The sequence below is a fragment of the Chlorocebus sabaeus genome, chromosome 10 (genome assembly GCF_047675955.1).
Source record: "Chlorocebus sabaeus isolate Y175 chromosome 10, mChlSab1.0.hap1, whole genome shotgun sequence".
In the NCBI taxonomy this organism is placed as follows: Eukaryota; Metazoa; Chordata; class Mammalia; order Primates; family Cercopithecidae; genus Chlorocebus; species Chlorocebus sabaeus.
This window is the reverse complement of record NC_132913.1, coordinates 119565990-119593920: the sequence shown is the minus strand read 5'-3', so window position 1 is coordinate 119593920 and position 27931 is coordinate 119565990. Positions and strand designations below refer to the sequence as shown.

Below are 27931 nucleotides of genomic sequence, written 5' to 3'. Positions count from 1 at the left end.
AGTCATTTATGCATTTGATACCAAGAAAATTTTAATTGGTTATCCCTAAGCTCCATACGGATGGCGGTTTCTGTGCTAACAACAAAGCTACTGCTTGTAAAGTGGTAAAAGTTCAATCTCCAGTGGGGATTGGGGACTGGACCTCTAAAAGGGGCCCAGGTCTTTGGCCCCCTCTCTCTCAGGGGCTGGCGATAATGCAGACCTGTGCCGTCATCCTCAAAGAAACTACTGTATGAATGTCTGAGATGCTGAGATGTTTCTCTTAATGCAATGATAGGCACTTGCTACAGACAACAGGAGCAATGTGCTCTCTTACCAGAGAAACTGGTAGTTATCACAAAGACATAAACATTTCCTCAGCAAATAGGTATATGCTATAAATACACATGCAATATGGAGCATTTGCTTTGGGCAAAGAAACATAATACTACAGCAAAAACAACCAAAAAAAACACTTTTAAACACAAGCATGAACCAGGATTAATAATCCACTTGCAAGTACAACACAAAGCAAAGAATCTTTCTAGAAGTCTTAGGAAAAGTTTGATATTCTTAAGGTTATGGTTTGTTTCAATAACAAACTTCAAAACCCTAAATAGTGCAAAAAGTACTAACATCCTAATGGTAACCAGATTTTTTTTATTATCCCAAGTAAGAGAAGTTGGTTGAAATATCCTTAAAAATGCTGTGATTTTTAAAAGAGCAAATTGCAATTTTCCTAAATATCAAGAGGGCAAGAAATGAGAAACAGCCATGTGGTTTCACAAACTCTCTATTTAGAGGCTAGCAGAAAAGAGAAATCTGTACCAGATACTGAGGGAAGGATTAAGGTTGTTCCCTCAGTCAGGGCTACTAAGGAAGTAATATAAGTAACAATGGGCTAGAAAAGATGCAAAAACAATAAGGAAAGAAACATGCATACAGTGGGCTTGTAATGTACTCAGTGATATTTACTTGTAAGAAAGAGGGAGGGGCCACGTACGATGGCTCACACCTGTAATCCCAGTGCTTTGGCAGGCCAAAGTAGGAGGATCGCTTGAGGCCAGGAGTTCAAGACTAGCCCTGGCAACACAGCAAGACCCTGTCTCTATTAAAAAACAACAACAAAAAAAAAATTTCTGGGTGTGGTGGTGCACTCTTTAGTCCCAGCTACTCAGGAGGCTGAGGCAGGAAGATCGCCTGAGTCCAGGAGGTCAAGGCTGCAGTGAGCTATGGTCACACCACTGTACTCTAGCCTGGGTGAAAAAGTGAGACCTTGTCTCAAAAGGAGTGTGGGGGGAGAATTATAATAGAGGGTGAATCAAGAGGAGGTATAGCATCAGAGTTTCCCAAAACTCTGGGTTGGATGCTAACAAAATGAACTATTAGCATCCAACCCAGGCATCAATTCTGCTGTCACTTCCATCCATCAGTATTTCCTTGTCCTTGTATTTGTACCAACCACTAATGAGAGATCAATGTGTCTTATCCCTTCACTTGGAGCCCAGAGGAAAAGAGGCTGCTGAGATCTGCCAAGACTATCACCAGAGCTGGGTTTCCACGAAGTAGTTTTAAGCCAACAATAGGCTTTAAAGTGTTCCTTTGCCTGACTTTATCCTGTGAATCTCTCTCTTCCTTGCTGATCTGGTTAATGAAGGATTTGGCTACTTAGAGTCCTGGTTATTTGCCACTCTTCTCACTGAAAATACATGACTCATAGTACTGATGTGATTATGATAACGCACATTTACTTTAAGAAGAATGTCACAGTATTCAACTATTTTAAAAGAAAAGAAAGTAGAAAAATTGCAAGAATAAAATGTCAAGGAATAGCATCCAAAAGGAACTGGCTGAGCTCTTAACATGGAACCCACTAGTTATCTAAACATGTCCCCAAACAAAAGGAACCTGGGTACCCTGAAGTGAGTGATACCTGGCGGGGCCCATAGCAGTACCTGACACAGGAAGTAGGAGCCTCTTCAGTCAAGAAGAATTTCAGAATTGGAAAGTCATTCTGAATGAGGAGTACTTGGCACCATAAAGACCACATGCTTTCCAAAAATGCTTTCTTTCACAGATCACTACCTCATCAGCAATGGAGAAAAGCAGTCATCCTTCTGCAGTTATGTCCTGAAAACACATTCTGCTTTCTTTATGCTGTGGGGACATATGCTCAGCAGTCCCTAAACAAGTTGTCTGCTGAACATCCTCCTTTAGTAATCTTCTGGCATTCCTCCTAGCCTTTTGTGGGAACTGTGCCAGAAACTTCTTGATAACAAAGCTCATTATCTAGTCAGCCTGGCCAGGTCAGAGTTGGTCGGTTTCCATTAATAGTATACATAAAATTCAATTTGGCTAGAAAATATACTCCTTCTATGTAGAATCTCTTCAAAATCTCTACCTTGAAATATTCAAATTGTACATAATACTTTCCTTAAGTCTCCTAGCATGTGGTCAGGTAGGGTCCGTGGTCACAGCTCTCGTGTTTACAACTGCTTTTTCTCTGCATCCAGAGGACCCATGGCTTAGATTTCAATCAGAGTAAACAAGACTGGCTTTTTAAAAGGCTTAGAATCAAAATACTTTCTAAGGTTATCTATTTATAAAATTTTGAGTGATCCATGCCCACCAGAAGTGACAAAAATACCTTTTTTTTTTTTTTTTTTTTTGAGACGGAGTCTTGCTCTGTTGCCCAGGCTGGAGTGCAGTGGTGCGATCTCGGCTCACTACAAGCTCCGCTTCTCCGGTTCATGCCATTCTCCTGCCTCAGCCTCCTGAGTAGCTGGGACTACAGGCGCCCACCACAACACCTGGCTAATTTTTTTTTTTTTTTTTTGTATTTTTAGTAGAGATGGGGTTTCAACGTGTTAGCCAGGATGGTCTTGATCTCCTGACCTCGTGATCCGCCCACCTTGGCCTCCAAAAGTGCTGGGATTACAGGTGTGAGCCACCGCACCTGGCCCATGCCCAGCTAATTTTTTTGTATTTTTAGTAGAGATGGGGTTTCACTGTGTTAGCCAGGATGGTCTCGATCTCCTGACTTCGTGATCCGCCCGCCTCAGCCTCCCAAAGTGCTGGGATTACAGGCGTAAGCCCCCGCACCTGGCCGACAAAAATACTTTTAAAAGATATTTAAAGTAAAATTGAGAGTAAAATAAAGTGATTTTTCATAAGAATTTTACATACCAGTTTAATTGTGTTCACATCAGCCACAGGATTGGGCCTCTCGCAAGAGATGTCAACGTTACTCAGCAACACAGCTCAAGCCTATTAGGAATGTGGCAACTGCAACTACTGCCCACACAAACCGTTGGTAGCACTTTCATCCCCTCTTTCATAACCAGCAGCTAAATCTGTCAAAGATTCCCCCTTTTCTAAAAGCTGCCACAGGTCAAAAATTAGGACTATATCAATTGCATTGTGTTATCTACTCCGTAACCGAGAGGGAATTCCAATACTTAATCAGTGTATTTAGAAAAAAAAAAAAAAAAAAGTCAGACAATAGTCTAGTACTCACCTTTTTCAGAAACACAAACTGAGAGTTTCTTAACATCATCAACCAGCACATTTTGTGTGATGCCATGTCCATCTTCTGAGTCGCTGCCATCAAACTGAGCCTCTATAATGACATCAGGACTGTCATTATAGCTTTTCAGGGACTGTTGCGGGAGATGGCGTCCACAGAGCTCCTCGGGGATATCTGATTCATATGCAGCTTCTGTTTCTTTGTCATTGTTCTCTGGTTTAACTACCTGAAGAAAATTTAAAAATTCTGCTAAATCACTGGGAGAAGAAAAAAAGAGCAGATTTTTCTCTTCTAAGGAAGAAACTGCATATACAGAAGCTAATGATATTGGACACTAATCACGTAGTTCGAAAAAGGATCTTTACTTTCCAGAAGCACAGACCACCTAAAGCACATAATCAATCCAGCAAAGCCAGGTTGACAATCAGTTCTTCAGGATGCCCCAAATTAAGGCCTTATCCACTTCTCATATTTCTGATCTACATTTTCATCATCTCTCCCCAAAGGCCCTGAATACTAGAGGTAGTACCATGCTGCTTCATAAAGGCTCACCATATAGGAACAATTAGTAAGTTAGCGAATGATAAAAGAACTCAACAAAGTATGCCACAGTGTTCCCAAGGAAACCACAAGAATACAAGATGAAGTGGAAAAAAAACAAAATTAAGTGTGAACAAGAGTTTATAAAATGTTCTTATAAAAACATAAAGCTTTACTTGGGAGGCTAAGGTGGGAGGATCACTTGAGCCTGAGAGGCACAGGTTGCAGTGAGTCAAGATTGTGCCCACTGCCCAGGCAACAAAGCAAGACCCTGTCTCCAAAAATAAAGCTTTAATTCCCCATTTTGTGGCCTGAAACCAATATATAAAGCACACACACTGATGGACATTTACACTACAATACTAATGAAGCAAGTAGAGGAAAAAAACCCAGGCCAGGCACAGTGACTTACACCTGTAATCTCAGAACTATGGGAGGCCAAGGCAGGAGGACTTTAAGACCAGTCCGGGCAACATATTGAGACCCTGTCTCTACAAAAAATTTAAAAATCAACAAGGCATAGTGGAGGAAGCGGTGGGGGGAGGGGCGGGGGGGGGGCGCCTGTAGTCCTAGCTACTTGGGAGGCTGAAGTGGGAAGATTACTTGAGCCTAGGAGTTACAGTAAACTATGATCACACCACAGCACTCCAGCCTGGACGACAAAGGGATATTCTAGCTCTAAAAAAAAATAATAATAAAATAGAAAACCAATCCAGATACTAATCCATTTTATGAGTTTGTCACATACAGCACTCTGATGTCTATGGGTACTATATTAAAATACACCAGGTGTTACTGAGTCACTGAAAAAAACTGTGACCCTACAGGTAAATCTGCCCATCCACATTAGCAAAAAAGCAGCAGATTTTGTAGGTTCTGGATGTTACTTGAATACCACATCCTTTTTAAGAATCTATTTCTAGATGAGAAATATCTATGTTCAATTTAAACATATTAAAACTTAAATGCTCACATGTACATATATAAAAATAAAAAAATGAATTTGATCACTACTTGTAAACATTCCTTTTATTCTTTCAAACAAATGTTGGAATGCCCATCTCGTGCCAGGCACCATCATGAGTCCTACATCCTAGCGGGGTGACAAATGATGAACAATTTACTCATTCAACAAGTCATTATGGAGTCCCTTTCATGGTGCCAGAAACTGTTCTAGGTGTCAAGGGCAGAACAGTGAACACAATCAAAAGTCGACTAGTGAGAAGCGCAATTAAATATATTGAAAGAATGAGAAAGCTGGTTAAGTAAATGAGAGAATAATGGAGAGGGTGTGGCTAGTTTGTCAGTAGGGTGATTAGGAAGTACTGCTTAGAGGAAGCAACATTTGAGCAGAGACCTGAATGAAGTGAAAGAGCTCTAGCGGTTTCACCATGTTTATATTTGATAGGTCTAATGTTCTAATTAAAAGTAACACAAAGATCATGCTTAGTAAAAGATCTTCACCTTATACAAGGCAGAAAAAGTTATTAAATCTTTCCTAAAACATTTTAATACAGTAGGTTCAATTAACACAACCATCCCTAGACAATTAATATTATAATATCGACTCAGAAAACCAAAGTAAAATATTACAAAGATATTAACGATTAGAATAAAGGTAAGAATATATCCTCAGTTTGTAAAAATTGACTCCATAAAAATATAGTAATAGAAAAACTTGTAAACAACGCTTTACTTTTTGAGCAAAATTGCACTCAAAACTTTTGAGCAAAAGTTTAAGGAACTTTTTAAAAAACTTGTTTCCCAATCCCTGAGTACATTTAATGAAATTTTCTTTTTTGCTGTGTTTTGACTCTTGTCCGATTCATACATTCATTTGTCCATTCACCTGTCCATGGGAAGTTAGAAACAGACACATCTCCCTCTCTTTAATACTACAAAAAAGTTCTACTGGCCAGCAATCTCCAAAAAGATTCCCTCAGGCCCCTTCCTGCAAGAGCTCAAGTGAGTGAAGCTACAGCTAGGGCACCGATACACAGGTTGAACATCCCTAATCTGAAAATCCAAAACGGTCCGAAATATGAAACTTTTTGAGCATCAATATGACACTCAAAAGATATGCGCAGTGGAGCATTTCAAATTTCAGATTTTAGGATTTAGGATGCTCAACCGGTATAATGTAAATATTCCAAAATCTGAAAAACATCCAAAACACAAAAAAACACTTCTGGTCCCAAGAAGGACCTTATTTTGGATAAGAATTTCTTATTCTGGAAAAGGAATACACAGCCTGTACAATTAAAAAACCAGCTCTCCCATCTGCACTCTGCTTTACCACATAAGCCTTGTTTTCATAACTGACCCAAAGAAGATCATTCAAAAATAAGAAAATTTACTGACAAGTTATGGCAGAAAAAGAATTTGATATCACTCAAATCAACAAATTCATTCAATTTCCTTATAAGTGCCTGGCAAATTCAGAAATATTTAGGAACATCTGCCCTGATCATCCTCAAAGAAGTAATACAACCTTGGGTACTGTCACAGCAGCCCAAGCACAGGCAGAAGGCACAGGTGTACACCCTACATCTAAAGCATGGTGGCTACAGAACAATCTAGGGTCTAATGGTTTTTCCTGTATCATCCCCATACATACTTTACCTCAGAGAGAGGAGTTCTGGGCAAGAAAACAACTGTCATACTACAATTGGACTAGCAGGTAAAAGGTAGTCTCCTGGAAAGACATTATGGGCCTGGCACAGTGGCTCATATCTGTAGTCCCAGCACTTTGGGAGGAGAAGGCAGGCAGATCACTTGAAGTCAGGAGTTCAAGATCAGCCTGGCCAACATGGTGAAACCCTGTCTCTACTAAAAATACAAAAATTAGCTGGGTGTGGTGGCACACACCTGTAATCCCAGGTACTCAGGAGGCTGAGGCAAGAGTATCACTTGAGCTCAGGGGGCAGAGGTGGCAGTGAGCTGAGATCACACCACTGCACTCCAGCCTGGGCAACAGAGTGAGACTCTGTCTCAAGAAAAAGAAAAAAAGGAAGACATTATGCAAAGAGTTCAGGCCTTTCGTTTCTATTATGTATTTATTTCTGCCACTAATGGTTCCACAAAGGATTTGGTTCCCATCAACCATGGAGAAAATATCATAGGTACCAAAATACTGACTTTGTTATACAATCTGCAGGCTTCTCACAGTGAAAGATCTTTTTCTGCATGCATGTATTATGTGTGGGAGGGTATAAATTGTAATCAGCATGATTCTGCCTGCCTACTTAATAATTATGTTTTGGCTCATGCATACAAAGTTTAAGAAGAGAATGGGAAGAGAAGGTGACATGGTTTTGCTGTGCCCCCACCCAAATCTCATCTTGAATTGTAGCTCCCACAATTCCCACATGTCATGGGAGGCACCAGATGGGAGGTAATTGAATCATGGAGGGTGGGTCTTTCCTGTGCTGTTGTCATGACAGTGAATAAGTCTCACGTGATCTGATGGTTTTATAAAGGGGAGTTTCCCTGAACAAGTTCTCTTCCCTTGTAGGCCGCCATATGAAACGTGCCTTTTACCTTCTGCCATGACTGGAAGGCCTCCCCAGCCACATGGAATTAACCTCTTTCTTTTGTAAATTGTACAGTCTTGGGTATGTCTATCAACAGCATGAAAATGGACTAATACAGAAGATCAGTGGAAAGCAATAACCAGAGTACAGCAAGTTTAACTGTAGAGCATATTCAAAAACTAATCTACATCCGACTTTGTGATAATCTTCACGGTTTATACTGAAGAATTAGTGTTGTAGGGACTAAATTCACTTATGAGTTACTAAACCAAAAAATGCTATAAGGCAGCAGTCCCCAACCTTTTCAGTGCCAGGGACTGGTTTTGTGGAAGACAATTTTTCCACAGACCAGAGGTAGGGGGGTGTTACAGGATGAAATTGCTCCATCTCAGACCAGCAAGCATTAGATTCTCATAAGGAGCATGCAACCTAAATCTCTCACATGCACAGTTCACAATAGAGTTCATGCTCCTATGAGAATCTAATGCCCCTGCTGATCTGATAGGAAGCGGAGCTCAGGCAGTAATGCTCGCTTGCCCACTGCTCACCTCCTGCTGTGTGGTCCAGTTCCTAATAGGCCACAGATCAGTACCAGTCCATGGCCCAGGTGTTGGAGACCCCTGAGGTAATAGGACTTAATAAATTAAGTCATTCAAAACTGTGCAATTAAAATATAAATTAATGTGTTACTTCTTTAAAGCATTTTATTCTATGTTATTATCCTAAGACACATAAGAAAAGAACAAAAAGTATGGGGGAAAAAGATCATCATGAGATCACAGGACTCAAAACCTGTGTACTCTCTAATCATTCCATATTGCATACTGGTTAAAAGTAAGGGTGTGAGGCCAGGCGCAGTGGCTCATGCTTGCAATCCCAGAATTTTGGGAGGATTAGGAGGGCAGATCACCTGAGGTCAAGAGTTCGAGACCAGCCTGGCCAATGTGGCGAAACCCTATCTCTACTAAAAATACAAAAATTAGCCAGGCATAGTGGCATGTGCCTGTAGTCCCAGCTACTTGGGAAGGCTAAGGCAGGAGAATAACTTGAACCTGGAGGCAAAGGTTGCAGTGAGCCAAGACTGTGCCACTGCACTTCAGCCTGGGCAACAGAGCAAGCAAGACTCCATCTCAAAAAAAAAAAAAAAAAAAAAAAAAAAACCCTTAGAGAAATGGCTAATTCAAATCTGGAGCAGGAAATGGACAAGACAACCCTGGAACCTCCTGTCATACTGGGAAAACAAGACAGCAATCAATGGCTACTAGTGTCTTGTCTAAAAGACACAGGAAGTATAATAAAGGGGCTTTCTCTGGTTAACTATGGAGAATTCTACGCATTTATTCTCCCTGGCCTGTACAAACTGTACCTCAAGGTAACCAAGTAATTGATGAGGTAAAGGTTTTCTTTATACAAGTGTTTCAGCTAATTAAATTAAGAAGGAAAAAAAAGGCTTTCGGTACTGCCATTTTGCCATCCCTACTGAATAACGGATTCAGGTAATGATCATCAATGGTTGCTAAAACCAGTAAGTCATAAGCTGATGGGGAGGGAGTTTTATAACGGATGAACGTTTTATAATGGATGGACCAGAGAGGTAATAATAATGGATGGATGTTTTATAATGGGTGGATCAGAGTTTTATAATGGATGGACCACAGAGGCAATACCTGAACCTACTGATAAATATGCATATTATAAAAAGAGAAAGAACCAAAGTGCTTCCTGATTCACTATATCAGGAAGTACACATCTCCACCTACAAAGTATTTTCTTTTCCCCAAAATTAAACCTGATCCAATATAGGACATGGAACAGATGAACATGTTAAACAACACTACCATGCACACTCAATCACATTCAGAATGTGAGAAAATCTATAGAACAAATAACTCAGTTTTGCCAACAAATAAATTGCAAGAAAAAAGGGTAAGCCTATAGATTAAAATATTTGTTACATATCAACAAAAGGCAATTGTGTAGGCTTTATTTGAATCCTGATTCTAACCAACCAACTATATATATATATATATATATATATATTTTTTTTTTTTTTTTTTTTTTCCTTGAGACAGAGTTGCACTTTATTACCTACACTTAAGTACAGCAGCACTATCTCAGCTCACCACAACCTCTGCCTCCCAAGCTCAAGAGATCCTCCCACTTCAGCCTCCCAAGTAGTTGGGACTACAGGCACACGCCACCATACCCGGCTAATTTTTGTATTTTTTGTAGAGATGGAGTTTCATCATGTTGCCCAGGCTGGTCTTGAACTCCTGAGCTCGAGCAATCCACCCACCTTAGCCTCCCAAAGTGCTGAAATTACAGGTGTGAGCCACCATGCCCAGTCCTGTATTTTTAAAAAAGAAAAGAAAGGTAAAAAAAGGAGGAGAGAGAAAATCAGAGAAATATAAATAGTGATTAGACAATGAATATCATTAATTCATTCTGACCGTTCTTCAAAACTCTCTAACTTTTGGAGACACCTGAAATATTTAGGGATGAAATGATAGATCCATCCATACTCACTTCTTAAGTGATTTCATGCAGTCTTTTGGCTTTAAATCTCTCTCTACATGCTATGAACTCCCAAAGTTAGGTGCCTAGCTCAATCTTTCCCCTCATCTTCAGACTTATATTCAATTGCCTAGAAGACATCTCAAACTAGAGAACCCTTGATCCCCACTAGAACCTGCTCCTCACCCAGCACAGCTCTCTCAGCAGATGACATCAGCTTCCATCCAGTTCCTCCAGCCCTAAACCATAGCACTACCCCTTGACTCTGTCCCTCTCATTCCCCACATTCACTCCATCAGAAGAGCCCAGTGGCCCTTCCTTTAAATGGATCTTCTTGCTATTTCCACTGTTACCACATAAACCCAAACAACCTTTATTGCCATGCTGAATTACTGCAATAATTGGTCTCTTGATTTCCATTTTGGACCAATAAAGTTAGAGTGATTCTTTTAAAACACAAATCAGATCATGTCATTCTCCTGACAGCTTTCTAACCTCCTTCTATTGCCATGCTACAAGACCTTATCAAGACATTTTTCTATCCTCATGTTCTACAATTTCTTCTTTTGCAAATGACACTCCAACTCCAGAGACTTTCTTGCTATTCCTAGAATACTACAACCTTCCATCATAGGGCTTTTTCACTTGCTATTCTTCTATCTGGAAAGCTCTCTGCCTGGCTATTCATAGGGCCTGCCCTCTCATTTTGTTCAAGTCTCTGCTCAAATATCTGCCTGTCAAAGAGCTTCCCTGATCACAGTAACTGAAACAGCCCCACCTTGCTATCATTTCTGCTATTGGTAACCCCATAAATTATAACACATCTTAGTGGATTCCACTTCAGGTTGTACTGAATTTCAACTTCTTTGAAAATATTCTCGCATGTACTCATTCCATAGAGACTACTCTTTGAAGCTAATTCTTCAGTCACTTCCAACTTAACACTGCTCATTGAATAAACAACAACTGAACAGTATTGCTAACATCCATCACCTTTTTAAGAGTCAAAGACATACAGATAAAAAGAATAAAAGAGTCCAGAAATAAACACCCCTCATTTATAAGTAGGTGATATTCAACAATAATTTTTTTTTTTTTTTTTGAGACAGAGTCTTGCTCTGTCACCTAGGCTGGAGTGTATCCCCTTATCCAGCTTTATTTTCATTTTCACTTACCACTATCAGAAAGTATATATCTCCTTATTTACCTTCTGTTTCCCCAACTAGAATATAAGTTTCATGAACATAGAGGTATCTATTCTATGCACTGCTGTATTCTGAGTTGAGAGCAGCATTTAATAGCCACTCAAATATATGCTAACAGAGTCAACAAATATGACAATTCATTAGAAAATGATTTGTTCGGAGTCTATCTTCCCTAATAAACTCCATGAAGTGCCCATGGCTAGGCCTGGCACACAGTAGTACCCAATTGTCTTTCAAATAAAGAGCCAGAGATGGTACACTGTATCTAATATCTCCGCATATCTAAAATCTATCCATCTTTTAAGACCTACTCCAAAAAGCATGAATTTTCTATAATCCAAAATCCACCACATAATCTTCCCAGTTCCTTTCCATCCTCCTGCCTGCCCAGGCAAGAATATTTCTCTTTCTTTATAGTCCCAAAGCAATTTATCTGCGCCTCTTCACCACTTCTCAATTTCTTTACTACATTAGTGTTATCTAAGCATACGATTTATCTCATCTGTTAAGACTATCTGGTCACTAATTATATACTACACATTTTTGCGTATTCTACAGAAAGTTACATAATTAATCTAAGTACTCAATGTTTGATGAATAAATGGATGAACAGGTAGAAGAACAATAAAATGAACATAGGAGATTATCAAGATGCAAGAGCTTTCAGAAAAGTTCTCGAGTACAAATGTATGTGGGTTAGAAATTAGCAGCCTAATTTTCCTTGACTCTGTAAAGTAAGAGGCTTTCTTCCATGGGGTTGTCTTTGAAAGAGTTAAGAAGTCTAAATCAGTGGTTCTCAACTTTGAAAGTTAGCAGATCCCTCTGAGAATCAGATGAAAGCAGTAAAAGCTTCCTCCACAGCGGGGAAACAAAAAAAGGGCATATTTACAAGCAGACAGAAAATACTCTAGGCTGGGCACGGTGGCTCACGCCTATAATCCCAGCACTTTGGAAGGCCAAAGCTGGTGGATGACCTGAGGTCAGGAGTTTGAGACCAGCCTGGCCAACACAGCAAAACCCCGTCTCTATTAAAAATACAAAAATTAGCCAGACGTGGTGGCACACACCTGTAGTCCCAGCTACTCGGGAGGCTGAGGCAGGAGAATCACTTGAACCCAGGAGGTGGAGGGTGCAGTGAGCCAAGATTACACCACTGAACTCCAGCCTGGGTGACAGAGCGAGACTCCATCTCAAAAAAATAATGAGAGAGAGAGAGAGAAAGAGAGAAAGAGAGAGAGAGAGAGAGAGAGAGAGAGAGAGAGAGGGAGGGAGGGAGGGAGGGAGGGAGGAGGGAGGAGGGAGGAAGGGAGGGAGGAGGGAGGGAGGAAGGAAGGAAGCAAGGGAGGGAGGAAGGAAGGAAGCGAGGGAGGGAGGGAGGGAGGGAGGGAGGGAGGAAGGAAGGAAGGAAGGAAGGAAGGAAGGAAGGAAGGAAGGAAGGAAGGAAGGAAGGAAGGAAGGAAGGAAGGAAATGCTCTATAAGAAAGTACAGTAAAGGGCCTGGTGCTAAAGGATACCAGTTCACGCTGACCAATATTTTGGAGAACTCTGGGCTCAGAGTGAAAGAAGGGGCCCTGAGGATAGCGGATATATTACTGACATGGTTAACTGAGGACTTTTTAAATTCCTCTGGTTTCTCCATAGACCTGTGAGGGTGGGGCAGCAGACTGCACTTATTACCTGAGAGAATGCTGCAAATGGGATTATTTCTCCCTTGGAGATTTAGTCTAATCTCTGGAGGACAGGACAGAAACAGATTAGTGAGAGAATCAAATCACTGGATCCTAAAGAACTTTTTCACTCTCAGTCTTTTTCCATGAACAGGGTGGGATGGGCATCACATAAAACCCTGCTGATAAAAATAAGCAGTGAAAATATAGACAGAGATCAACTGAGGAGTATTGATAGGAAATAAATGGCATGTGTAGCCACTACAAATGCTCTAGAAATAGTACATTACGATACTTACTTTATTTGACCCCACCCCCAACTCCCAAACACACACAGAGAAACTTGTGTCAGATACACCCTGAAGTTAGTTTTACCAAGGACAGATCTGTAATCTACCTCCTGTTTTCTTTTGGAAGGTAAAATTGGGCGCTAAGAGTGGTATGGCAGTGTGCTGAAAGGAAAAAGTAAGCCTGTCTCCATCAGGCGGGATTCCCTATGCTCTGGAAGACAGAGAACAGCAACCTGGCCTCTACAGCAGGACCCATGGTGGGGCAGTGGGTAGGGGTGGAGGGCACCCAGAAATACCATGAGGGATGGGTGAAACTGAGGGGCAGCTATGAGAGGCTCACCACTTAAAGGAACAGATCTAAGCCCAGAATCCTAATTTCAGAGACACAGGAGAAGAAGAGGCATCCTTCTGGAAAAGTAGGCTGGGTGTAGCATGACGTCAGCACTTTAAAAGGAACATAGGCCTTGTGTTGGCAGAGGAATGGCAAAATGCCTTGTAGCATCCTATTTCAAAGAGAAGAACATTTGCCAGGTCAGAGACACTATGCAATACTGGGAGTGGGAAATAGCTAAGGAAGATGTAATCTAAAAAGCTGGCAGAATTTTAGAAAACGTGAAAAAATATGTTGAGAAATACGTTTTAAACATATATGAAAAACACTGCCATGAAAGAAAAATAATGATAAACTCAACTGTATTAAAACTTCTTTTTATTCTAAGATATAATAAAAGAAATGTTAAAAGGCAAGCCACAGAGGGGCTCATACCCAGAATATATAAAGAACTCCTATAGATCAATAAAAGACAAATAATCCAATAGAAAAATGGAAGAAAAGGCTTAAAATACTTCACAAAATAGAGATGTCAAGCAATAAAGATGAAAAGGTGCTCTGCCTTATTAGTCAGAGAAATGCAAATTAAAGCCACAATGAGATATCACTGCAAACCCACAGATGGGCAAAACCCAAAAATCCTGATAATACCAAACGCTAGCAAGAACACATAGCAGTACATATCTAGTGTGAATGTAAACTGGTCCAGCCCTTTGCAGGAGAGATCAGGACTATGAGGGAAAGTAGAAAGCAGATCCACTGGATTCTGGAGCCCTGGCTTATTCCACTACACTGCCCTGTCTCCTTCAGGATTCTGACAGGTGCACACGAAAAAGAGGTATCTAAGCTGAGAAAGAACATATGGAAAAGCAAAGAGAACAGAAAATGCAAATTCTCCTTTAGGAATGGCAAATAATCATGAAAATATACAGCAAGAGTGAGAAAGGAAGATCAAGATGTCAAGAGCCCTAAGTGCCAACTTAATGAGTTGGGCCTTTACTGTCAAGTCAGTGAAGTGGGAAAGCAGAGCGGAGTGGTTCAGAGCACAATCTCTAAGGACAATACAACTGGCTTGAGTCATGGCTCTGCACTTACCCGCAACGTCACCTTGGAAAAGTTATTTAGTTTCTTTGAATCTCAATTTCATTATCTTTAAAATGGGAACGAGAGTGTCTAATATCATACAACTATTGTGGAAACCAAGATAATAAATGAAAAACTCTTAGCACAGGTGCCTGGAACATGGTAGGAGCTTAAGTAAAGTGAAGGATTTAATAATAACAAAACACTCAGTTGGGAGCCTTTAAATCCTGAAGAGCAACCTGAAGCAAGGGGAAGGGGAAGGGGAAGGAAGGGTCAAAAATAATTGCAAGGCCCTGAACTCAGACAATAGAAACAGAAAAGTTAGGAGCAGTTACATACAAGGAAACAAATACAGCCTTCAGATGACTCGAGAAGCGCAAGATGATGAGGAACATCGAAAGGTGGCAGCTGGAAATGTAGGTCTGGAGACTAGAAGTGTCTTGGAGGACAGAAATCAGATTAGAGAGTTACCCATAATATGGGTTGGCAGTTAAGCAAAGGTGACTCAGGGCCAAGTGTCTACTGAAAAGAGAACCTGAGGATAAAGCCCTTGGGGAAGACTCAAATAAAGAGGTTTCAACAAGGAACAGGAGTGAGCAAAGTAGACAGAATTTAAACATAACTATGGATACAGGAATCACAATAAACACTGAAGTTTTTATTATGAATATTGACATCCTATTGCACAATCGTCCCTGTGCTTTTATACACAGTAACTGATTTGCTCCACCCAATGACCCTGGGTGATGCACAGGAGAATGAGGGTCTCCATCTCACAGAGAAGTAAATGAGTTTAGACATGTCACAATCTCACAGCTACTAAATGGCAGAGTTTTAACATGCATACAGGTCTAGGACTCTAAATCCAATTCTCTTAGTCCTGGACACTGGAGGAAACCACCCACAGGAGCTGAAAACAAATAGATTCAGAGTGAACCCCACCCATACAGCTCCCATCCCTGACACACTGCATGAAATGCCTCTGAACCTTTTGCTGGCCTAGCAAATAATCAAAATTCAAGACCTAGCTCTTTTGTGAATGTTTCTCTGCTAACTTCTCTCTCTCTGCATAAATGTTGTTGTCTTCCTCTGCAACACTGCTAATCCTTAGCCATTCTTTCACTATAAGGTTCCTCCGCCAGTTGTGGTGGCTCAAGCTGTAATCTCAGCACTTTGGGAGTACGAGGCAGGGAGATCGCTTGAGTTCAAGAATTCAAGACCAGCCTGGGCAACATGGCAAAACTCCGTCTCTACCAAAAATTTAAAAATTGCCAGGCATGGTGGCATGCACCCACGGTCCCAGCTACTCGGGCGGTGGAGGAGGAAGGATCATTGGGACCCAGGAAGTCCAGGCTGCAATGAGCTGTGATTGTGTCATTGCTCACGGGGTAAGCCTGGGTGACAGAGCAAGATGCTTTCTCAAAAGCAAAAAAAAAAAAAAAAAAAGTTCCTTGATGGGGCTATATTCCATTTATTTGTTTGCATATTTTTTCTTCCACTAGACAGTAAACCACATTACATTTATTTTTATATTTCTGAGAGTCTCCCACAATCCTTGGCACATAGAACGTGCTCAGTAAATATTGATTCTCTTTTCTCTTCTTCTGAAGAGAATGAGAAAGACTTGAATCAGCTGTAAAAGAAGCATTTGCAAAAAATAACGAGAAATAAATACTAAGCAGCAAGAGCCAGCTAAATTAAAATGCATGTCCATAAGATACTTCATGATACTGCAATGTCCTCCATTAACACAATGTGTCTGGAAACCAGGAAATAGACAACAATTATTTCATCAAAATTGACACTTATCACCGTAAGAGATACAAGATAAATAAATGCAAATGAATAAAATTGGGAGACACTGAAATAAATTCATTTTTCTAGAATAATTCTATGCCTTCATATCTAAATTATAACTCCAATTTTCCATATAAATGCAAATATAACCATAAAGTTAGATGCTCCCCAACTTGAAAACAAGTGTCTTAGCAAGAAAAGTCACAAATGTCCAGATGAAGGAAAGAAAGCCTCGATCTGGCAACACCTCAGAGGGACATTTCCTGATCTTTCCAGAGTTGTGAAGTAGCAATCTGTCACTCAGAAAGCAGGAAATCTCATCTATACTGTGTAGTAAGTTAGACCAACTGCAAACAGAAATTCAAACCTACCGGGATCTAGAGAAGAAACTGGTCACTTCAAAACTGTTTGATGTGCATTAGGTTTTTCTTCCTTTCCTTTTAAAATCAATATACTGTATTTCAAAATTGAAGAGCAAACAAAAAAAGTCCCTGTAACCAAAAAATTCAAATGGAATCCTAAATAAAAATGCCAGGTAACCTTTCCATTATGCTGGCTCACCCAAACTCCAAACATGAACCATTTCATAGCTTCCCTGTTTACTGATACAGAAAAAAACCTTTCCTCGAGCACAAAGACCATCATTGAAGAGTGCTGTTTTAAATCTTATAAAAAGAGCAAGTCTATATTAGCACTGGAAAATTCTGTTGCAGCAAATAAACCCTATTACCTTCTCCTTACGCAGGGGGTTGCTATCATCTTATTATAACAGAGTTTTTCCAAAAGATTCACATATACCTATGTCCATAGACACTTTCTGCTAAAATGGCTTGAGAACTGTGTCCACTGACGCTTTGTGCACAGGAAATAATGCCCTGTCCATCCCACTACCTGAGTCTCAGATTCAGAGCTAAAGCATGTCAGGAAGTCCAGCAAAGAGCTGCTTTTCATTTCTTGGCTTCCCTGGCTAGGCTTAAATGACAGCACTCACTTGCCACACATGTTTTAACAAACTTTCAAATCCCTTAATGGCACACTCGGGACAAAGGATAATACACTGTTCAGGAAACACCTTGAAGCCAAGAAAAGCAATTGATATTTCCACAGGGAGCTCTTGACAAGGCTTGCCAATAAGCTTTTCATTATAAAATTTAACTATGGGCGCTATCATTTAAAAGACATATTTACAGACATTTTCAAGGGCGTATTTGTTGGGAACTTTGTTTGCTTAGGGTAGCTAATCCAAACGTACCTTTTATCTAGTTAACAGCCAAAGAATGAACAATCTCTCTCCATTCTTCCAATTACTCAGGCCAAAATTCCTGCACAGTCCTTATCAATCAATCATTCGATACCCTTCCCCACCCCAACTCAACCTTCCCCTCTCTCAAACACATAGCAACACACACACGCACACATACACACCCACCCCACATCCCAACTGTCAGCTAATCTTGTCAGCTCTACCTTCATTGCCACCACCCTGGTTTAGTCTCCATCATATCCATCCTGGACGTAAGCAATAGCCATGTAAGGGGTCTCCCTGCTTCTACCCTTGCCTCCTTTCAGTCTATTCCCAACACAATACAGTGAGCCTATGAAACGTAAGTTCTCTACTCCTACCCCTCTAAGCCTTACCACTTCAATGAGAGCCAGAAGCAAAATCCTACCTATGATGCACAGGCTCTACCTGACTACACCGCTACCCCTGATCCCTCTGACCTCATCTCTGACAATTCTCTACCTCAGCCCCTTTGCTATTCCTTGAGCACACTGGGAATGTACTGTCATTCCCCAAGATCTCCATAAAGACAGCTTCCTCTCTTCCTTTGTTTCTTCACAAAGTCATGCTCTCAATGAGGTCTTCTTTCATTACCCTATTTAAAATCTCAATCCTTATCCTCCAAAATCATATTTCCCTTCCTTATTTTTTTCCTCTTCAGCACATATCACCATTGAGTGTGCTACATACAGTATTTTATTTAATACTATTATATCTTTCCCAGTGCAACACAAACTTCATGAAGGCCACTGCCGCCTGCAACTCAAAATATCAAAACACTCTGGTCCTTCCCCTCAAAGCATTTCCCTTTCCTGTTCTTCTCTTTCTTCAAACACCATTACTACTTCTTCCAGGCCACTCAAGCTGAAAATCTTGCAACCACATTTGACTCTTCCCACTGCTTAACATACCAGTCACCAAATCCCTCACTTACCTTTTTACAAGCAATCTTAGAGCTCCACAAATTCCTTGGTCTTCTAAGTGACACCACCCTACAAATCTCCAGAAATAAAAATTCTGATTACATTATCCTCTTATTAAAAAACATTCCCATGGGTTTCTCTTTCCTAGAGAAACTACTTATCAGCCAGGTACAGTGGCTCATGTCTATAATCCCAGCATTTTGGGAGGCCAAGGTGGAGGACTGCTTGAGCCCAGGAGTTTGAGACCAACCTGTGCAACATAGTGAGACCTCGTCTCTATTTTAAAAAGAGAGATAAACTACTTCTCTATTCTTTGGCTTACCAGACCTTGACTTTCTCAACGTCCACTGACCCCTTTCAGTGATTTTAATCTTATCTGCCATTTCCTTCCATTATACACCATTCACAGACCACTGCAAACTCTGTCTTGGGTTAAATCCCACCAGCTCAATAACAGGTTTCTTTCTTTTTTCTTTTTTTTGAGACAAGGTCTCACTCTGTTGCCCAGGGTAGAGCACACTAGTGTGAGCACAGCTCACTGCAGCCTCGACCTCCCTTAAGCTATCCTTCCACCTCAGCCTCCCGAACAGCTGGGGCTACCAGCGTATGCCAACATGCCTGGCTAACTTTTATTTTTTGTAGAGACAGGGTCACTATGTTGCCCAGGCTGCTCTAGAACTTCTGGGTTCTCAAGATCCTCCTGTCTCAGCCTCCCAAAGTGCTGGGATTATAGGCAAGAGCCACCACACCCAGCCAAGAATAGGTCTCTAACAACTCAGAACGGCAGGATGTGTCTCTCTCTTTCTGGTTCTTTGTGATGCAGTATAGAAAACTATATTAACTCCCTTAAAAAATGGCTGAATTCTGTTTTAACTATTTTAAGAAAAAAAGAAAAAGAGATCTTGGAGAAATAATCAGCACCCATCAAGGAGCCCTCCTCTATGCAGACCTGGCTTGGAATGCAGGATAAGAAGAGTTCAGAGGTCTAAGGGTCAGGCTATAGGGCCTCTGGACATTGTTCCCATGTTTACATCAGAATTACAAGTGTTCTGTAACATGTGCCCTCTCTTCTCTCCTGAATGGCCACCAAAATCAACTAAAGAACCATTACCTGGCCGGGCGTGGTGGCTCACGCCTGTAATCCCAGCACTCTCGGAGGCCGAGGCGGGCAGATCATGAGGTCAAGAGATAGAGACCATCCTGGCCAACAGGGTGAAACCCCGTCTCTACTAAAAATACAAGTGTTAGCTGGGCGTGGTGGTGCACGCCTGTAGTCCCAGCTACTCGGGAGGCTGAGGCAGAAGACTCACTTGAACCTGGGAGGCGAAGGTTGCAGTGAGGGGAGATCACGCCACTGCACTCCAGCCTGGGTGACAGAGTGAGACTCCATCTCAAAAAAAAAAAAAAAAAAAGAACTATAACCTAACTCCAGTACAAGCAAGCCTCCATACTGAGTCACTAACAAGAGTGAGAAGCAGGCATACTTCCCAGAGGAGATCCAGTTCACAGAACACAGCAGGATCCAACTAGAGTTCTCTCAGTAGCAAGGTGATAAATATTTTTGATGCCGGAAATGAACAGAGAGCATTAAGCAATTTGACAGAATATCACACCAAGTTCTAAAGCTCAGAAACAGGAAAGAAACAAACAACAACAAAAAAAAAGGCAGGAAGTAAATCTGGGTAAACTAGAAAAGTAAGCCCTAGGAAAGAATTTCTTTTTCTTTTTTCTTTTTTTGAAATGGAGTCTCACTCAGTTGCCCAGGCTGGAGTGCAGTGGCACCATCTTGGCTCATTGCAACCTCCGCCCCTATGAAACAATTTCTAACACAGATAGAAGGACTGGATTTCTACTTGAACAGAGTTCACAGGAGGAATAACGATTGAAATTTAGTGGATGAACATATACACATGTATTTAGATAAACTTTGTACATGGGTGGTTGCTTTTGACTCTTTACTGTATTTTGACTTAAGTCTCTAAAACATAGTCAGTGTATTAGTACTGCCTCTATTAGCTACTAGAGACAGAAAAACCAACTTGAACTGACTGTCTTTTTTAAAGTAACTTATTAGCTTATGTAATTGAGACAATCTGATCAAATAGGTTGAGATGATATCTGTGGGACTGTGTGTGCACACATGTGTGTATGTGCCTGTGTCTCAACTCATCTTTCCTCAATATTAGCTCCATTATCAGGACAGCTTCTCTCCTCATAGAGAAGGATGAAGGATGCAAGGATACCAGTAGCTCCAGAATTACATTCCATCCTCTTAGAGATCCCAGTAAAAAATTAAAACAAAAACAAAAACCAATAAGCTCTTAATGAGAGACTCTGCAAATAAGTCCCAAGGCTGGGTCTGCTGGGGTTGATGTGGGTCACATGTCCATTCCTGCATCTATCACTATAGCAAGGAAGTGAACTAGACTGATAATCCCCTGTATCTGAGGAATGTGGCCAATTTTTCAACAAAAGTTAAAAGTAAAGAACAAAGTTGAAGTTTCCTTAGAAATGCTCAAGTAGGATCATTTTAAAAGACAAGTCTCTGTATTTTTATTCATAGAATACTACACTGATAAAATAATACATAGAAGTCTACTTCTAAGGATACAATTTCCAACTGCTTGCCAGAATGAAAGATTATTCCCCTTTTAGAATCACAACAATTTTTGATAGAGAATCAAAGCAGGGATATAACCTCATTCAGGAAAGAAAATAACCTGTAAAGGTTAAACAACTTGCCAAATAAAGATCATCTGTATTTAAAGATTTTATGTGTGGAGAGACTTAGCTGCAGTCCCTTACCTCAGATTTCATCTTAGAAACACACTTAAATATCCTGGACCTCACTAAAAAATAAGCTCAGGCCAGACTCAGTGGCTCACGCATGTAATCCCAGCACTTTGGGAGGCCAAGGCGGGCAGATCACTTGAGGCCAGGAGATTGAGACCAGCCTGGCCAATACGGTGAAACCCCGTCCCTAATAAAAATCAAAAATTAGCTGGGCACGGTGGTGCATGCCTGTAATCATAGTGGCTGAGGCATGAGAATCACCTGAACCCAGGAGGCAGAGGTTGCAGTGAGCTGAGATTGCGTCACTGCACTCCAGCCTGGGTGACAGAGTGAGACTCTGTCTCAAAAAAAATAATAAAAATGAAAAATAAAAAATAAGCTCAATTTGCAGACCATTTCAGAAAATCAAACAGTATATAATAAAAAATTTTCAGGACAAGGGAGATTCAGGACAGTGATACAAGAGCCATAATTCCAGAGCCTGAGGATATTCCATATGATCATTTTAGTATTAATCAATTAACCACAATTATCTGAAAGGTCAGCCAACACTTGAATTACCACCCTCATATAAATATATATATAAAAAACTTTTTTTTTTTTTTTTTTTGAGGCAGGGTCTCACCCTGTCACCCAGGATGGAGTGCAGTGATACAATCATGGCTCATTGCACCCTCAACCTCCCAGGTACAAGTGATCCTCCCGCCTCAGCTTCCCAAGTAGCTGGGACTCTTGCATGCCATCATGCCCAGTTAATATTTGTTTTTTTTTCTTTTGTTTTTAGTAGCAGTAGGGTCTCAACTTTGCTGCCCAGGTTGGTCTCGAACTCCCAGGCTCAAGCGATCCTCCCGCCTTGGCCTCCCAAAGTGCTGGGGTTACAGATGTGAGCCACTGCACTTGGCCCACCCTCTTATATTGATGATAAAAACTGAAACCACATTTCTTTGATCAGTGGCTTCTGGCACACTGTAAAGTACATATTGGTAGATTTTAAAAATAGATTTCATGTATAGCCAACTCTAAAAAATCTATTTATGTCTATAATCATCCTTGCCTTCTTCTGCAGTGCAAATACAGATGAAGTGATTCATTTCTTTCACAAAAGACTCATCCCAACACTTGCTCTGAATACTACTTCTTGCCCTGGGGGTTTTGCTCCTTAGGTAATACCTTCTCTCCTGATCTCATTGCCTCTCCCTTTCTATAGTAAACCTTTCTCATATTAGCACACAAATGTTCTCTATTACCTCCCATCTTTGAAAACATTCCCATAGTAATATTAGACACAGTGATTCAAGAAAAAAAGGCATTACCAGGGAAAAAGAGGAACACTTTATGTTGATAAGCGCCAATGCATTAGTAAAATATAATGATTACAAATGTACATGCACCTAATAAAAAAGCTTTAAACCACATAAAACAAAAACTGACAAAAGTAAAAGGAGACGTAAACAAATCCCCAATCATACATATTTTCACAATTAAACAAAGCAAGACAAAAACCAGTAAGGAAACAGAAGCCCTGAACAACACAAGCAGCCATAACCTAAGTGGCCTTTACAGAGCATAACACTGAACAACTGCAGAATATAAGTTCAAGTGCACAGAGAACGTTTACCACGATAGACCATATGCTGAGCCACATGAATTTCTATAGGTTTCAAGAGCATAATATCTTACAGAGTATGCCCTCTGACCATAACACAATTAAATTAGAAATGAATACTAGTATGATATTCTAGAAAAGTTCCTAAGTATTTGAATATTCACCCATATACCTGAAAATAAAGAATGGGTCAAAGAAAAAAATACAAAGAAAACTTTAAATTATTTTGAACTGAATAATAAAAATACAACATGCTAAAATGTGTGCAATGCATCTAAAGTAGCGTCTAGAGAAAATGATATAGCTCTAAGTGCTTATAATGGGAAAAAGGGACTAAAATCAGTTAGCCAAGCTTCACCCTCAGAAGTCTGGAGGTGGGGAGTATAAGAAGCTAATTTCACCCAAAATAAGTGGAAGGAAAGATACAGTAAATTTAAGAGAGAAAATCAATGAAACAGAAAATCAGACTAAAAAATAGATAAAATAAATGCAACCAAAAGTTATTACATGAAAAGACTGATAAAATCTTCCACTAGAATGATACAGAAAAAAGAAAAATAAGGCACACAATTATCAATAATATTTCAGAAACTAAAGGGGGGCAATCATTAAAAATCTTACAGACATTAAAAGGACAGTAAAGGAATATTATGAACAGCTTTATGCCAATACAGTCTACAAATCAGATGAAATGAATAAGTTCCCTGAATGAAACAAATTACCAAGACAGACACAAGAAGAAAGAGAAAATTTTAAAAGCCTTTAGTATCTGTTATCAATAATAGAAGTGTCAAAAAAAAATGTAGGGTCATGCTTAAAACCATCACACTCTACATCAATAAAGAAATTTAAACTGTAATTAAAAACCTACTAGAAAAGAATATTCCAAGCCCACTGCCTTCACTAGTAAATTTTATCAAATTCTTAAAAAGGAAATAATACCAACCCTATCATACTTTCTCAAAATATAGGGGAAGAGGAAACATCTCCCAACTCATTTTATGAGACCAGTATTATCCTGATACCAAAACCAAAGACATAATAATACCAGTAAGTCACATGTTAATATCTTGATGAGGACACATGTTAGATCTGTCAACAAATTACTAGCAAACCAAACCAAGGAATAAAAACTTAATTTAACATTTTAAAATCAATCCCTGTAATTCAACATGTTAACAGGAAAAAGAAAAGAATCTGAATAATCATCTCAATACACGCATCTGACACAATTCGACTTCTATTCACGATGAAAATTTCACTAAGACTATAAGGTTATTTCCTCAGCTTGATAAAGGGCATCTATGAATAACCTCAAACTAACATAATAATTAATGGGAAAGATGGAGGTCTTTCCTCATAAGATCAAGAACAAGGCAAGAATATCTCACTACTTGTGTTCAACATTATAGTGAAGGTTTCTTGCAAAGCATGAAAAAACTAAAAGGCATATAGATTGGAACAGAAAACAAAAAACAGCCTTTATTCACAGACAATATATGTAGAAAATCCTATAGAATCTTTAAAGATGTACTAAAACTAATAACTATGTTGCAGGACATTATAAATATACAAAAGTCAATTTCTATATACTAGCTATGAACAACCAGAAAATAAAATTAAAGGGATAATTTGTTATCATAGTATCAAAAACATGAATGATTTAGTAAGAAATCTAACAAAATACATGCAAAACTTATACACTAAAAGCTACAAAATACTGTCAAAAGAAATTAAAGAAGACCTAAATAAATGGAGATAAATATCTGTTCATGGATTAGGCAACTCCAATCTCTGCCATTTGGACCCCAAATTGATCTACAAATTGATCAATGCAATCCGAATAGGCTTTACTCACAGAAGTAGATAAGCCAATTCTAAACTTGCCATCAATATACACAGGAGGCCAAAGAGCCAAAATAATTTTGAAAAACAGATACCACTAGATATTAAGGCTCACTATAAAGCTATAGTAAAGAAAGAAAAGGAAGAAAAGGAAGGAAGGGAGGGAGGGAGGAAGAAAAGGAAGGAAGGGAGGGAGGGAGGAAGGGAGGGAAGGAAAGGAGAGAGAGAAAGATAGATGAAGACAGGGTAGGTAAGATAGGTAAGTAGGTAAGGCCGGCACACAGCCAGGCTGGTAGGAAGGCAAGAAGGAAGAAAGGAGGGAAGGAGGGAAGGAGGGAAGATATACACATACATGTCTTTCCTAGTTTCTGTTCATTAAGAGGGCTTGGGAGAGTCTGGATATCTCCATTAAAAGGAACTAGGGAGTCTTAGAAAAACTGGCTGATTCGAGGGATAGCAAAGAGAAAGTTACAGGATGAGGTGAGAACATCACTAGGAAACAAGTGTTCAAAGAATGATGAGGACATGTCCAAATGACTCAGGGATCAACTTGGGGGGCTACCACTGGTCAAATCAGGGGCAGTTTGAACAATAATGATAGCAGTACATTACTCTTCAATAAATAATTATAGTGATAGATTACCCCTCTGAGAAGCAAAATAATCTGCCCTTTCCCAAAGAGCATCTCTATACTAAACATACCCACTTTTCAGGAACTGTGAATTCAAACATTCGCTCAGTGGTGTGGTAGTGCCTTCTCTCCTTTCAAGAGGCCCACTATCACTTCCACACCTAAGATTCCAGCCTTGAGCTTCTAGTGGATCATGACAACATGAATGCCTGTCTCTCTCTAGAATAAGCCAACTAAAACCAGACCAGGCAAGGATGGAGAAGTTGCCTCTCAGCTGAGATGACTCCAGAGAAAGTAACATGCTGAAAGTAACCTCTGAAGCCAAGGCTGACTTTCCTTCACCTCAGCATAGCAGCCCCCAAACCCAGCCCGCCCCATAGCTGAACAGGATGACTCTGGAAGCAAATTTCCTATTTGTCTAAAGAAGTTGTTTTCTTTTACAAAGTAAGAAAAGTTGTTTAGTTTTATAAATCAAAGGCTTGTTGTTGTTTTAACCTTGTTGGGCCCAAGTGTGGTACAGCATCAGTACCTTGAAGAATAGGAGTGGTGAGGGAAAGAAGCATGTCTTTAATGAGGTAGTTCCTTCTCCACCATGCAGACTTTATTTCTGAGTAACTGTATATAACCCAACATCATTTCCAATTCACATTTCACACAAAGTCATGTTTCATTTCAGACCAAGAAGACTTCAAATGTTCCCTGTAGGCTCTCTCTGCACATGAACTGCACTTCTATGGTTCAGAAGTAATACAACAAAGGAAGCTATTGCCAGTTCTGAGGCTAGACTGGCTGCCACATATAAAATTATCCTGGAGGCAATCTGCTTATGAGATTGAATGTTGAAGAAAAAGTAGACAAGAATAAGAAAAAAAACCTGGCCACAAGCTGTAAAATGCAGCAGAACTATATGTGTATGTGTGCTCACAATAACATAAAAGCAAGGAGCTTATCTTCATTATGGTTGATCTTTTCAAGCTAAGACCTGCCCAAAGATTTGGGAAGAAAGTTACATTAACAAGAAGCTCTCCAGCTTCATGGACTAAGTCTCCAATCATGCAAGAAACATGTCTTTGCTTTCCCTTCTTACTTTCTTTGAGGACACCTAAGCCTGGTAACAAACAGAAAGCTATTTTTCATCAACTAGGAAAAAGAGACAAAAGAGTCTCTTTAGAGTTACACAGTCCCTGAGCAGCCCCAAATACTGCTTTCAAAATGAGCTGCTAAAATCTGTTCTTAAATAAGTTGCTCTGGGAAGTTCTAGCTAGAGCAATCAGACAAGAGAAAGAAAGAAAGGGTACCCACCAAATTGGAAAGGAAGAAGTCAAAGTATTCTTGTTTGCAGATAACCTGATCTTATATTTGGAAAAACCTAAAGACCACCAAAAAACTATTAGAGCTAATAAACAATTTCAGTAAAGTTGCAAGATACAAATCAACATATAAAAATAAGCAGCATTTCTCTATGCCAACAGAGAACAATCTGAAAAATAAATCAAGAAAGTAATTGCATTTATAATAGATACACATAAAATTAAATACCTTGAAATTAACTTAACCAAAGAAATAAAAGACAACTACAATAAATACTATAAAACACTGATGATATAAATTGAAGACGACGCACAAAATATGGGAAGATATTCCATGTTCTTTGGTTGGAAGAATTAATAATGTTAAAATGTGCATACTACCCAAAGCAATCTACAGATTCAATGCAATACCTAACAAAATACCAATGATATTCTTCATATAAATAGAAAAAAATCTTCAAATTTATATGAAGCCATAAAAGACCCAGAATAGCCAAAGCTATCCTAAGTAAAAGGAACGAAATTGGAAAAGTCACATTACCAGACTTCAAATTACACTACAGAGCTATAGCAACCAAAACAGTATGATACTGGCATAAAAAAAGACACATAGACCAATGGAAGAGAATAGAGAACCTAGTTTATTCAATAAATGGTGCTGGGAAAACTGGTTATCTAAATGCAGAAGAATAAAATTAGAGCCTGATCTTTCGCCATATACAAAAATCACATCAAAATAGATTAAAAACTTAAATCTAAGACCTCAAACTATTAAACTACTAAAAGAAAACACTGAGGAAACTCTCCAGGACATTGGAGTGGGCAAGAAGTCAAAAGACTTCTTGAGCGATACCCTACAACCACAGGCGACCAAAGCAAAAATGGACAAATGGGATCACATCAAGTTAAAAAGCGTCTGCACAGCAAAGGAAACAATCAACAAAATGAAGAGGCAACCCACAGAATGGAAAAAACCCACAAAATGGAGAAAGTGAAGAGCCAACCCACAAAATGAAGAAAATATCTGCATATCCCTTTACAGATGGCTGACAAGGGATTAACAACCAGAATGTATA

General features: G+C 39.7%; 1 protein-coding gene across 1 annotated transcript in view; it reads right to left on the bottom strand.

Annotated features, from left to right (window-relative positions):
- The window catches only part of DIS3L2 (DIS3 like 3'-5' exoribonuclease 2), a 375772-nt gene that overhangs the window by 242845 nt on the left and 104996 nt on the right, over positions 1-27931 (bottom strand). The window contains 1 exon segment of the mRNA XM_073020137.1: positions 3497-3731. Within this exon segment, the coding sequence (XP_072876238.1) occupies positions 3497-3731 (235 nt within the window).